Source organism: Cinclus cinclus, chromosome 1 (assembly GCF_963662255.1).
Source record: "Cinclus cinclus chromosome 1, bCinCin1.1, whole genome shotgun sequence".
Classification (NCBI taxonomy): Eukaryota; Metazoa; Chordata; class Aves; order Passeriformes; family Cinclidae; genus Cinclus; species Cinclus cinclus.
This window is the reverse complement of record NC_085046.1, coordinates 24154003-24168886: the sequence shown is the minus strand read 5'-3', so window position 1 is coordinate 24168886 and position 14884 is coordinate 24154003. Positions and strand designations below refer to the sequence as shown.

General features: G+C 38.7%; 1 protein-coding gene across 1 annotated transcript in view; it reads right to left on the bottom strand.

Moving 5' to 3' along the window:
- Positions 1 to 3564: 3564 nt before the first annotated feature.
- PPP1R9A (protein phosphatase 1 regulatory subunit 9A) overlaps positions 3565 to 14884 on the bottom strand; it is a 122989-nt gene continuing 111669 nt past the window's right edge. Inside the window, exons 13-19 of the mRNA XM_062495049.1 lie at positions 14073 to 14160; positions 13896 to 13973; positions 10570 to 10768; positions 7889 to 8008; positions 6018 to 6041; positions 4727 to 4909; positions 3565 to 3777 (exon numbers count right to left, since the gene is read on the bottom strand). Of these exons, the coding sequence (XP_062351033.1) occupies positions 3565 to 3777; positions 4727 to 4909; positions 6018 to 6041; positions 7889 to 8008; positions 10570 to 10768; positions 13896 to 13973; positions 14073 to 14160 (905 nt within the window). The remainder of the gene's footprint in view (positions 3778 to 4726; positions 4910 to 6017; positions 6042 to 7888; positions 8009 to 10569; positions 10769 to 13895; positions 13974 to 14072; positions 14161 to 14884) is intronic.

Genomic DNA, 14884 nt, shown 5'->3' with positions numbered 1-14884 from the left:
CCCAGCAGGATCTGCTTAGGGTGGTGGGTGAAATGCACAGTGGGCAAATGTCTGTGCATTGCAGTGAAGGGGTGCAGCTCCTTCCTCACCCCCTGGCCCTGCTCTCCTTGGGCAGACTGAAACCCAACAGGGAGTTTTAACAGGGAGTTTTAAAAGAAAGCTGCACAGGTGCAGCCACCCACCCGTGAAGAAATGGGAAGATAGAACCTGGAAGTGATTAATGTCAGTATGTTTGGCTGATTTGAACAGAACAAAGAGCCACTGCTCTCCTCACAATCTCAGTATAAGCACTAGGGTTTTTAGGACTAAAGTCACCTGCAGTGTTGTGCGCATTTCATTTTCTGAGACTCCCACTTTTTCCTCACTTTCTGTTCTTCACCTTTTTAGAGGCCCTATATAGTCACAACTCACAATACTGCAGCAATAAGCAGAACTAGAGTTTACAGAACTGGCCTACCACTCTAACCAGGAAGAAGATAACTTGGGCCAGCCTGCTGCAGTCACCCAGATATAAAGATGACACAAACACATGCTGAAGTGTGGAAACACCAAACAGCCTGCACAGCAGGTCAGTGGTGGCCCGGCAAATCAGCCTAATAAAAACAGCTTTAGCTCCACAAATAAATACACAATGTAGGTGACATTACACCTGCAGGTGAGCCAAACCGTGAGAAAGGCTGTCCAGACACTGAGTACAGAAAATTTGTTTCTTCTTGTTACATTAAAACCCACATTACTCTGACTTAGCATTGGTTTATGGGAAGTTTAACTTAAGAATGATGAGACACCCATCTTCTGTTTCTTGTAAGTCACAATACAAGAGAAAAAAAACCTGCAACACAACTTTAAAGGTCCTATAGAACAGCAAGGAAGTTTCAGACTGTGCTTCATGTATGTTATCCCATGATATTTCTGTGCTTCCCAATGCCATATTTCATAAAAGGAACCACGTAAATCTTTTATCACAGACAAAGAAAAGCCAAACTGTTGCCATTGTTCCATTTCCTTAGTTTTCATGTGTTGATCAAAATGCATTTTAATGGTTTTAATTTAAATGTAAGCCACTAGGTTTTTTTAAACTTAGATTTTTGTTCATGTTTTCAGTCTGAGAATAAAATAGCACTATCATAAAGCAGTAAAAATCCCCTGAATACTTAAAGGAATTAAGATGAATTAGTTATTCTGCAGAGTAAAAACACGATTTACAAAGAGATTAACTAGGCACCGTTCTAAGAAGCAAGAATGGAATCTCAATATATAATGCCAAGCAGTCTGCTCTGGTTTCTAAATAAAAAAAAGAACATAAAACAGAGACACCACCTTAGATTATTATATACAACCACTTAAACATTACTACAATGTAAACATAATTTAAAAAGAAAATAATCATCTAATGCATTTATCAGCACTGTATTTAAAATATCAAATTTCCAGTTTCTTCCAGGTAACTTCTCTTACTCTAAGAATGCTAGTTTTATGAGGCTGTCAAATATTTGTACATTTTTTTTCTCATATGAATGAACACAGAATGTTTTACTGCAATGTGTAATTTTTGTTAGCAGGTATATTTTGCTGCTGGTGGTTTATCTCAAGAAAAGTATCACAAGCCTTTAGAAATATAAGCAAATATCTTTTATGGCAATTTCAGTTTTAGATCTGAATAAAATATACATCAAAAACTTGTAGAAATTTGATTTTGAAGGAAAAATAAAGCTAATGCTAAGTAGATCTGTTGTGTATTAATTTTGAATGAACTAGGCTCTCTCAGTTTACAGACCATTTTACATGTCAAAGGAATTATTAGGATCAAAAGAAATGTAACTATTAACAGTGCACCGTAAGTGTTCCAAATGTGAGCTTCAGAGAACTTCACAGACACAAATCTGAATGCCATGAAGTACAGAGCAGAAGAGAAGCCAAGCCAAACGAAAACACGCATTTTCTTCAGAAGAATTTTCAAATCCAGGCTGGTGCATTTTTAAGTTCAAGATTCTAACTCAGCATCAGCATCTTAACCAATTTCTGGGTTTGCACAGCTGGATGAAGACTGCCCCTTGCAGGCTGCATGAGTGGGAAGTGATGTTTCTCAACTGCACACAGCTTTGAGTGAAGAACAGTCAGCTCATGCCTTCAGCTCCTGTTTGTGGAGATCTGCCCATTGTCTGTCCATTCTTTTGAAGCAACAGTTTAGTTCAGTACTGCTGTTGAGGCAGTTAAAACTGCTGTCACAGTCAAAACTACAGAGCAGGCTTCACCCACATCCTTGAACACCCCAGAAATCCTTTAAGTATGACCACTGCGAAGTCATCAAAACATTCTACAGCCAAAGCCCAAAAATTCAGGTTTTGGTTGGATATTTTTAAATATATCAATTAAAACAGTTAAAGTGTGGGAGCTTTGGATTAAGTAACCATCACCTCTATGGCAGCACTGACCTTAACAGCAATGCACTGGATTTAATTTTAACAGGAATCACTCATCTTCCTCTTCTTAAAGTGCACTTCTTTAAAAACTGAAAATATACAACAGACTCAAGTTTGCTAATTGTTTCCAATACCAGCTTCATAACAGCACAGCACAAAGCCTATTCTCCCAATGCTTACTGACTGGAGAATGAATTCAAAAATATGGTGTTTTTCCTGGGGAAAAACCAACTTGAAACATAATAAACCCAGTTTCCTGCATGAAACACATCAAAAACAAAGCAGACTGTACTCTAAGAAAGTTGCCTATGCAGTGGGAGCACAATAAAATTTATACAGATTTATACACTGTGCTCTAATTAGAAATTTATCCTTGCTCAGATATCTAAAGGATAAATGTTATCCTCAGATTTCTATGTAAATCCACATATCCATTTAAGGCTTTGCCTCCTTCCTGGTTTAACTATTGTACAGTTAGTTAACAGAAAGAGTTTCCACCTCCTGTCCTTTACCCAGGGGGAATATTGACTCTCCTGTCTTTATCTCCAGTGTATAAGAAGTCACGGAACAGTTTTCAGAGCAGTGTTGCTTAAAGGATGCAAGATGAAACTTACTCCAGCAGACTGAACTGAGTATCCAAACACCGTAAAGAAGATGAACTTCCAGTTAGAAAGTTAAATCAAATCTGATCAGACAAAGCACAGCTCCATTTACCCAGCTGAAGAAATGTTCCCCAACCATACTGACTGGCCATCCTATTCAGAAGAGGTGAAGCAGTGGACATGCTCCTCGGCATCATGCTGGTTACTGAAGTGACCAAACACACAGAGCTCAATAGAGAAGAGGAGTTTGGAAGGAAACACCACCACACTAAAATGAAATCTGTTAGCTGTCAACAAGAACAGAACAAACCGAGGGGCTGGGACTGTTTCACATGGCAACAGCAACGAGCGTGAACTGGATACGCAGGAAAGAAAACTACACAATATAAATTTCCCTAGTCATTCTATGTACAGCCCCGTCTCTCTGTACACAATCTTGGGTGATGAACACAGGAAAGCTGAAGGGGCATCAGAATGGATAAGAGTTTCTCTTTCCATGACATGCCTCCACTTGTCAAACACAGCAGCACTTCTGCTCATCACTGCTCATTAGTGCCCTCTGTTGCATCTGACGAACACTTGTCTGTTTTCTTTGATCTCCTCTGCAGCTGCTCTTGTTCCTTCTTTCGAAGCTTTTCCCTTTGCTTTTCCATTTTCTCTTGAGCTTTGCGAGCCTTCTCCAAGGATGCTTTCATTTCCTTTAGCTTTCTTTTAATGATTGCTCTGTCTTGGGAAGATGTCATGCCGAGAGCCTGAGGTGGGGAAAACAAAACTTAAAATAATTTCTTATGGTTTAATCGATCATGTTTTGTTTTTGTACTCTAGTAATAATTCTCCTTAGCAGACAGTAATGACAAAGTGAATCTGCCACAGGCTCAGATGCATCACTGAAGTGCAAGCACTACACTTCATGCTTTCCACTTCTAGAACATTAAAGATGAGACCTCACTGCCACCACCAGTGTTGATTTTATTCATCAAATAAGGCAAATAAACTATTTTACTGAAACCATCTAAGTCCACACAGAACAAGACTTCCAAATTCTCACTGCTATGCCTTAGTCAAAAGTTCACATGCAGTTTTCTAAGACAATTACATGTTAATGAAGTGCCACCAAAAATTCAAAATGGAAATATCAAATTTGGACTCTCATATCTACTGAGCTTCCTGCAACTCCATCCTGTATTTTTGACTGAAGTAGGCTCATATTTTTACTACAAGAAACAATGAATACTTTGAACATTAAAGCTGTATTTAGTTCTAACATACTACAACTGGTATCAGCTTGTGCCTCCCATACCCCATTAATCCATTATTCCCTTGCTACTTCTGATAAAAATCTATTCACTGTCTTCTCAGAATCACCCTTTCACAAAACAGAGTTGGATGAGAAATACGTGCATGCAAATACCACTTTCATGCACTGCTGCATGATCTGCACAACCAAACATGGGTACATTACATACACCAAGAATTTTCACAAAGTAAATGCCTTGCATTTCTGAAGCTTCTGAACCTAAGTGCATATGGGAATTTCTTAAAGTGCTGCTGTGGCTTTATACTTTGTGTTTATTATTTTGGCCTATCACAACTTCATGCACAGGGATTTTCTGCTTTCTGGATGAATTCTTACTGTCTTTGAGATGATGTAAAGTGACAAAAAATACTATAGCTAATCTTGAAGCCCAGTCAGTTAATTACCTTGAGCTTACTGCCATCCAGCTGAAGGAGATGCTCCCCATTAATGTTCTGGGCACTGAATTCAGACACATACTGTTCAAGGTTCAGGCTCATCAGCCAGTGGGAAACCTGCTGCACACTCCACTCGTGAACAGCACGACTCTGACACTGACTGTGCTTGGGAGACTGTCCATCATCAAGGATCTGCAACAGAAATATTCCACATTATTATTAAAGGGTAACACAGATGAGTAACAGCACCTTTCTGCAAACCACCAGCATCTGAGCACTTGTATCTGGACTATCTTTTCATTGCAGTAACAATTTCACACTGCTGTATTACATCGCTATCTAACCAGGCACCTAAGAATGAGTCAGAGAAAGGAACTGGCATTCCTTTTAACCCAAGCAGGGACTGAAATGGCCAGGTGGCACAGTTCAAACCATTCCCTTACAAATTTTTTTCCTTCAAATTATCAGTGAATTCAATGAATTGTGCATTCCACTTCCTGGGATCATTCACAGATCTTCATTATTTGTTTAAGCTATTAATAAAATCCAGGGAAAATAAAACCCTCAGAAAACCACTCTGGAGTTCCAAGGGATGATATCCAACAACCAGTGAGACTGATACTGTCTGTAGAAGAAGACTTACGAGATGAAACAGAGGAGTGGTATGGAACACACAGTGATCCCGCAGCCCTGGCCCTGCTCTCACCATGTTGTGCTGCTGTGGGTGAGAGCACAACCCCCACCAAAAAGGCCAAGTGTGATGTCAGCTGCTGGAGCAGACCCATGTCCCTGCTCTACCACTTTATTCCACCCACGGGTATGCCAGTAGGGCCTGAAACAAAAGCTATTCTGTCCTGGCTGTAGTTGGCAAAGCAGCTGCTACAGGGTGCAGCAGCTGTCTGCTGTTAGAGCAGCTTTTACATTAGGTTAGATGATGCTGGGAGCTCTCGGCTTTTGGCTGTCCAGTTTTCAGGGCTGGATGCTATCCTTCTCTTCTCCTATTGCCAGCACGAACTCAGCACAGCTGATGCCTGGTCTGGTAGATTTGCTTTGACACTGACCCTCCTCCTGCTTCCAGCATACCACAAAAACTGCAGTTTGATACCTTGAAAACTCTCAGCAAAAAGGAGAGGACAACTCAAGGCATGGAAAGAGGAGCCAGTGACATCTGTGTGTTCTGTGCCAACAAGGGTGTTTGTCACATAACACCACAAGACAAGAAATGTGACTCTGCAAAAGAGACAGTGCATTGCCACACAACGGTCACACGATTCACCACAACAGCACGCTAGTATCTCACCTCGTCATCAATCATATCCAGGCTCTGAGTGAGGGAGCAACAAAGAAACAGGAAAAAAGCATTATAGAAACAAAGTACCAAACACGTAACAGCATGTAAAACTTCAGGCAATGGCAGCACCAAGAGTTGCAAACAGATGTGGCTACTTAAAACCAGTAAGATTTCTTTAAAAAGAGTTATTTCCAGAAGCAAAGAGGTTATGTTGAAAGCTCAGCACACACGTGATTTGAAAGCTAAATCTGACACTGCATCAATGAAACCCCTTTGGAGTTCCTGATCTTGACACCTAGAACTGGTGGGAACCTCTCTGATGGCTCTACTTTCCAAGGGCAAAAGCTCCTTAATTAGAGAACTGACTGAAAGAACTGTGTTCCTCCCCACCCTCTCATTTTGTCATGTTCTTTAAGTGCTGCTGGGGCTCCCAGGGAAGACGGAGTGGAGGAGTGCTTGCAGCACTGTGCTGTGGAAGGCTGAGGAGCACCAGACTTCTCCCTGCCCAGGGTGGCTGGGGAGGTTTCCAGGGCAGCTCTTGCTGAACACGCTGCCTCATCTGCAGGCACAGTTTGGCACACAGCAGAGGATGGAGAAAACACATTCATTTTTTATGGACCTGCTCAGGCTTGGTATTTTAGAAGTAATAAGGTAGAGAGCTGAACATGCAAAATGAAAGCATTTTCAAGCTTTTAATTCAATACCACTCCGAACAGGACATTGCCACAATCAAATACATAATATAAGAGGAATTAAGCATGCTAAGATAGTGAAATGTATTATCAAGATAGCACTATCACTAAATAAAGTGCAAGTGATGATGCTGCTATTTTCAGTAATTCACAGCATATGCAGACCTCTGTCTCCTTTTGTTACCAATTTTTGCCCTTAATTATCTGTAGTAAAAGCAACCTCAAAAGAATGGCTGGGTTTGTAGACTTGTAGTTTGGCAAATTGAGTTGCACAGAAGAGCTCTCATTCTTTAAACCCAAGTAAACAATTCAGGCAGTAATAAAAAAAACTACTTATCATTAAAACAACAAAAAAAATAGTTATAGAAGGTATAGAAACTTCAAGTTGCCCCTCTCCAGTAAAAACAATTTGGCTCAAATCTCACATGAAAAACGTGAAGTTTTTACGGAGTGTTTGTAAAAAAAACAAATGCACAAGGTTTCCTAACTCCACAGGATGTGCTGTCAGCTACTGTCAAATTGTACAACCTCACCCACAACTGAGTTACAAAACTAGTATCTTAAGAAGAGTATTTTCAATATTCAGCTGAAATGTGTCACCAATTTACAGGGTTAGGAATGCCTTTTTACTTTATCATTGTATAAAAAACCACTGGTTTGGAGTAATTGACTTCAAATCCACTGTGCAAAGCAAGCACAAAGAATGCAAAGTGGATTAAGACATACATGTTATAATAATCAATACACGTACATTCAGGTACAGTAACACACAATTACTGCATGTACAGGCCATTCTACCAGGGGCAGGTGAAGGTGCCTTACATTTCAACTACATTTACCAAACTGTACTGCATGCTTGGTATATCAAAACTGTCTCAGGCCTAGTTTAGTGTATTTAGATCTGTATCTATATGTACCTATTTAGAAAAAAAATGTATCAGCGCGTGTGAGGATATAGCATCTCTTAGGACACCAACTGAATTCCCACTTCCCTATGATACTACCACAGGGCATTATTTTAAGTTGTTATTATATGAACAAGAAAAATCTTAATTTAGAAACCAAGATTAATTTCTTTCTCCAATCCTACTGCCTAGAACTCTTCCTTTATTATTTGAGTAATCAAGCGAGATTCCATAGGAAAAAGAAAGCAACTATTCCCCAAATTAAACAATTTCACCTGCATACCTCATCTGATGACAGTGCTAAGGAGTGTGAGAATCCTGGTGTTTTCGGTTCTGCTCCTAAACCACTCAGATCAGCTGAACTTGTGCTGCTGGGACTGAAATCATCGTTGAATGTGAAATTCTGTGGAGAAAAAGAGGAGTAAGGATGAACAAATTATTGCTTAGGTGCATCTGAAAGGGAAATCTGCTTTCTGTCTTCCATGTTGGCATAGCTCAGGAGTGATTTCAAACATTTACCAAACCAATCACAATACACATGAGGAAGCCTATTGTTTCAGTGTTACTATTTACAGAATGCACAGTATTTTTACCACTCTGTATTTCATGAGACATCTTTGCCAACTTAATGCCTGAATGGATAACAAAGGTGTCTGAAAGCAATTTCCAGACTCTTAACATGCTGGCTCTCCTCCTGGAGCTAAATTACTGCTTCTGCAGGTTGATCACTAGCATTTACTGTCCTCTAAATACTTAGGAGAAGCGTAGCACAGGCAGTAGCACAAAGAATAGGACAGAGAATTAACGAACAGAGAGAAGTGAAAACTCCTACTGAAAGAGCAAGGAGAATATCCTGTGAATTCACTTTTGAGTCTCAAATAATCTCTTTGAAAAGTGAAAGGATCCTCCCTCCTTGCCTATGCCTTTAGAAAAAAACAGAAACTGAAAGTAAAAAAAAAATCTTTGGATATTGAATATTACTTACTGAACTAATAACCATAAAATAAACCCTGCTTGTTCTTAGCAATGCAATGAGGCACATCACATCCTACAGCAAGTAGCAAAAGCAGGCACATATTTTCCAGGAATACAACAAAATTACCATTAGAATAAGACAAAAATTAACAAGTATTTCACACTAAAGGGAGAACAATGAAAAAACCAAAATATTTAAAAAATTAAGGCCACCTTGATATTCCACTTAACTTGAATACACACCTGACAATACACAGATCTCTACTCTTTAAACATCCAAATGAGTACTAAATCCAATTCACCTTTAGATAAATTCATCTTCACTTTAGAAAGTGAAACAACAAAAACAACACTAAAAAAAGTTATTCTTCTACCTGTCTCCTCCAAATACTTGACCTGTCTTTCCTGAAAACATGAAGACTTCTGAAAATATCAAATGTTAGTCCTCTTAGTTGTGCTGGAAATCCAACTAAATACTGGTATCGTGCTGTGCTTTGAAAGCCTGAATAGCAGTACAGAAACTCTTAATTTAAGAGCCTGCAAATTTTACAGAGATCAGAAGAATATTTTTGTGACCATTTCTGTCTCACCTATGTTTAGAATTCCTGTTCTGTTTTTCCCAGATCGTTAGAGAGGAGAAGAAAATCTAAGCAGCTTCCTTAGCTACTTCCTTAGCCCACACAGCGTTCTTAGGCCAGGAGTTCAATAGCTCTACCTCCTGTTGTGTGAAGAACATATTTTCCTTTTTTAAGTACTCTAATTTTTCTTTCACCTCTATTTTGTGCAAACTTCAGCTTTACAATGACAGCAAAACCGCAAGACAGCCAAGGCCTGGTAATAATTAGGATAGCCCCCACAACCTCAAACTAATACTATCTAAAAGGGTGTGCTTTTTTTCCCCCATTTGAAAACTATTTTAAAACAATGTTTGTTTAAATACATAAATAGGATTTATGGGTCTTAATTTTTTTTCCCTAAAAGAGGAGGTAAGTAAGTAATTTCTGTTCAGAGATTTCACTGGTGGTCCTCTCTATCAATCTGATTTGGACTGCTGTAAGCCTTGTTTTGCTCTCCCTGCCAGGTAACACAAGTACAGCTATGACCTTGCACAGCACAGAGCCTAGTGCACAGCAGAAGTAATGTATCACCAGCTTTTGGCATCAAAAAAGTAAGAAATGCCTGTGAAAACTGCTATTATGAACATGCATTTAGTGGTAGAAGATAGAGAAATGAGATTTCTGATTCATATTTCTATACAAAGTTGAGAACCATATCTGCTTCTTTTTACCAGACCAATACAAAAAATCAGCTGCTGTAAGTCATAGGAAGTTACAGGCAAAGAAATATTTTCCAGAAGTGAAAACAAACATGAAAAAGCTAAGTATTTTAATATAAATAAGGGTTATTTAAGGAATTTTCATGCTGTAACATTCATGCACATAGAAAGGAATCACACAGATGTATTAAATTGCAATATTTCATATTTACAGTTCAAGCATCTTCATACAGAGAATTAAATCCAACATCCAGCATGCATGACAAACAGATTTCATTACTGGGGGAAAAGAAGCAGATGACTGACAGCATACAGCATTTCTTCACTTGCAAACACCTCATTTGAAAATGGGTATGTATCCCCACTACCAGTCTTGAAGAATGAAGAAAAGATCTATACCTGAATTAACAACAAATCTAGCATTTGTTCAGTGGATCCAAATGCTAATTTCCACTGGCTCCACTTGCTTTTGTTACGGTACAGAACACCACAGTTAGTTTACTGGAATAATGTACATTAAGACAAAGCAAAAAAGGTAGAACAGGGAATGGTACATTGACAGAGATGTTCCATTTGGATGGGCTGTTACTGTACAATGAACACCATGCACTGTTTATTGTAGTAGTCACATATTGGCCTGTTCTTTTTTCCAGAATCACAAAGCCAATTATGCTGCTCAACACAGTGGGAATAAGGTAGTTTTTATTTTCTACCTTTGACCCTTTTTTAGCTGGGCTTAAATTTTCAGAGGAAGGTTCAGTTGAACTGGTAGGCGACGGCAGGTTGCTGGAAGAATTGGATCCCTTGCCACTCTCTCCATACCATGTGAATGGTACACAGTGTGGGAGAGAGGAGGATTGCTCTGCTAAACATTTAGTGTTTGCTGATTTCTGCAGCATCTCTCTGACAGTCCTGTTTAAAAGAAAGGAGCAGGAATATGCATTAGATTATAAAAGAAGGGGAAACAAAATGCCAGAGAGGCAATTAATTGTAAAGAGTGACATTCCTTGTAGCTGTGACTAAAGAACTGAGTGGCATGCAGCTGGTAGGGGCATGCCTGAAATCTCTCTGTCAGCAAAAGAAAAAAAGTGTGTTCTTTTGATTCTAACTCAAGCTTTCTTAAGACAACATACACCCAGCAAATGGAGACAGATGCCAGCTGAAAATGCCTATACTCCCACTGTTCGGATGAGAACCAGCTCCTGTCAAGAAGCCACATGTTGTGTTTGTGCATTTCTGAGTCCCAGCAGTATCTCAGCATGATTAAACCATCAGACTCAGCACTGACCCAAGCAGGCCCTAGTTCCCAGAGAAGATCTGGCTTGGGTTTTGTGCACAGGCAGAATGAATCAGATGCATCTGTATCCATCTATCAAGCTGTTCTTTTGTTACAACAGCTAAATACACATGAAGCACTATTATCTTGATTTTAAATTAATCAAATATTAAAAATATTGATATAGAAAAATGAAAGAAACACCCATGGGATTTTATCAGATTCTCTCTTTGTAAAAACAAAGATTGCAGTAATCAAGACAAAGGTTAACACTTATAAACAAAAATACCCAGATTTTATTTCCTAAATATATCATTAGTACAGTACACAAATTAAAAATAAATATGCGAAGTGTCCACCTCCAAAAATTTATGCATATGTCATAGAATCATATTATTTACATCAACATATATATTACTGTTTCAGAGCATTAAAATCCCATTGCTTTTAGCAGCCATGTGTAAATGGGCATAGGTAAATCTCCCTCAACACCTATGTTCCAGACAGCTTTTAAATCATTATTAACATAATCACTTGACCACATATTTTGTGAACTCTCTTTTCCGTATGGATGAAAGTGAGGGTGTCAAAGGACCCCCGTCTATGGAAGCAGAAGGAGAATTCTACTCCATTTAGCATCTAAAAGAAATATAGATGTATCTGACCCAGTCCTTCACTTCCCTCTCAGCCTCTAATCTTGCTTGAAGAAATACAAATGTTGTTGCCCAAATCACCTAACTTCAGGCAGGAAATATATGCTCCTTACTTAAATGAGATATTTTTTCATATCTGTAGCAACAGTGGTAGTTTCAGGAAATAATTTGGGATTTTGTTTATACATCCCGAGTGCTACTTTCTGGAAATGGCAAAATAATGCATGCAACACTCATCTGGCAACATGATTAATTCTGCATCAATCAGTTGCTGTAATGGACATAATTGTAACAGGATGCTGCCTTTTCATCATCTTCCTTCTTTCCAAGAGCTTATACAACTCTGGACTTGTAGAGAGAACATCCTCACATTTCTTCTGAGGCAAATTCTTTGGAGGTAGTAACAAAAGAAGTGGTAATGGCTGCTTAAAAAGTTATGCTGAAACAGTTACACCCCAGTTAACAGAGGTCGAGTAAGAATGACATGTGCTCACAAATTTCAACTCTGAAAGCAGTACTAAACTCTACTTTCAGCAACTGTAATTGGGATATTGAACTATATTAAAGAAATATTAAGAAACAACACGAAGAATTGATTTATCACATGGACTAATAAGCAACTGATCTCTACACTGAGATCTGCTCTCTCTAAGGAAGACACCTGTGAGATCTAACAAACATCTGCAACATCCTGTGTTAGCAGCATACGGGCCATTCAAGTTCTTACAAGCAAGTATACATTCATTTCCCCTACCCTGTGGCTTGGTATCTAAATGCTGTATGATGTCTAACACCCTGCTAAGGGCATTAGCTGTCTCACAGCCACATAAAGTGCAGGGATTTGGCTTTAGGAAACCTCTCACTGTCACTAGGGAAACCAGCAGTGAGTATCACTGACTCCATGTCAGCGGTGAGCAGACGCACTGGGACAGGTTTTCAGACACCAGCAGAGAGGTGATGACTGCTGCCTAAGATCACTGAAGATCCTGCCAGATATTTGCAGAATACAAATGTACAAATGTATGCTGAGACAGAACACTGCACTACACCACAGTGTGCCTCAGGGAGTAAGGAAGGTTTCTTCTGCTTTTCTGATTTTATGGAGCTACACAATGTACTTGTCACTGGTCTCCATATACCAGACTGTCAGTAGAACTGCACAAATGGCTGTATACTGATTTTCCACCACAATGTTTCTTTGAATAACATTCCAACTTTGCTTTCTTCCAACAGCTCTTTTATCATATATGATTTCTGCATTGTTTTATGTGCAGAGTTTTTGAGTTGCTATGTCCTTTCTAGACTTTTGGAACATATTAAGTTTGCTTAGCCCTCCTGACTTGGTCTTTCATACCTGGAAGCAGATATCATGCTGTGATCTTGTAAAACTCATAGGTATGTAAGGAGAGGCCTTCAGTAAAAATCTACACTAGCTTTTGCAGAGATTACCTTCTGTCGTTGTGAACACTCCTTTATTTATTCAGAGTTCTGATGCTGGTGACGTTGTTTCATCAGATCTAAAAAGGAATTCACAATTCTTTGCCTGAAAGTTGTTGATGTGATGTGCAATCAGCATTTTTCCTATTTTTCAACTTAAGAAGTTTATCTTCAGAAAACAAAAACCAAAAAAACCCTCCTGACAGCATTCCTAGGGCTGGTGCTGCAAAGCTGCAGTGAACAGCTGCTGCTCAACCTCACTCCGGGGGCTTTAAAAAAAAAATACGTGGAATTGTGTCAAGGTTTCTGGTTCATGGCTATTATTAACTGGCTGGGTGCATCTTGTAGGGCTGCTCTGAAAATCTATTTCTGCAAATCCCATTAGTGTATGCAACAGCAGCAGTGATCGAGCTGGACATGATGATCCTTGTGAGTCACTGCTAGCTTGAGAAATTCTATGATTCTATGACATTATAAACCTCCAAGTATCTTTAGATTATATGTTAGCCTTTTGTGAGCCAGGGAATCTAGGTTTGTAAGCTCACGTTATCTCAAAGCTTAACACTTATTTATGAAGTCAGTGGGACTGTTGATGTTCCATCTGCAAGGATCATTAGGTTTTTCCAATGTTTCTGGCACACAATCTCTCACATCCTCAATGTCTCAGCCATACCTACTGCCACAGGTCACCCTAACAGCTTCTTTCTCCTTCCGCTTCTTGCCCTTGCTTGAACTCCTTCTCAAGGGAGCCCTATAAAAATATTAGAAAACATCAGGGAACATCTTAGAAGTTCTACTTTCAATCTCTTTAATGAAGAAGAAAATGTATTTTAATTTTCAAAATGCTTACCCAAGATCTGCAAGTTTTCGCTTTAGTTTTTCTGTATGCCCTATAGCAGGGCTAGTTGTTCTTGCTGCCTGAGCACTTGTGCCACCATCTAGGATACATTTGTACATGGAAGAATGTATATTATTAATTTTAATTGGTACTTTCCATCCAGAACACTTTGTGTATCTTTTCATAATTAGATACCCACACATAAACGTGTGTGAGTACACAATTTAATTAGGAAAAGTCTCATTTTTAGGAAGATGATGTGAACAGGAATAAAAATAAATAATTTCAGAATTCAAAAATACACAAAAATACTTATTTTAATTAAAGAAAATCAGAAGTTAATATTGACTGAGTTGTAATGAATATGAAATAAATTGAACAACATGAAGTATTTATAGGCTAACATTCCAGGGAACCCATTTTTAAACTCAGCAGCAGTTTGCTTACATTTATTTTTTACGTAATTCATTTGGTATGTATATTTTGCTTCCAAAATGACTCTTAAGATTTTTTTTTCAATTTTGGAGCCAAAGGTACCTTTTATGATGCATATGCTATGAAATAGTTAATCACTTTAGCCTGAACATCTTTGTTAAATTGAACATTTAATCTGAATTCTAACCATTCTGAGCTAAAAAACAAACAGCATCTCTCCCAAAACCTAAAAGTAGCTTAGTTAATAAATTTGCCCCAAGGCATCAATCAATTTTTGATCTCTTCTACAAATGCTATTAAATCCTAAAGAGGAAACAGGCTGCAGTACCTATAAAGCCAAAACAATGAATCTGAGTCTGGCAAACATCCTGTGAAATCTATATGGAAGC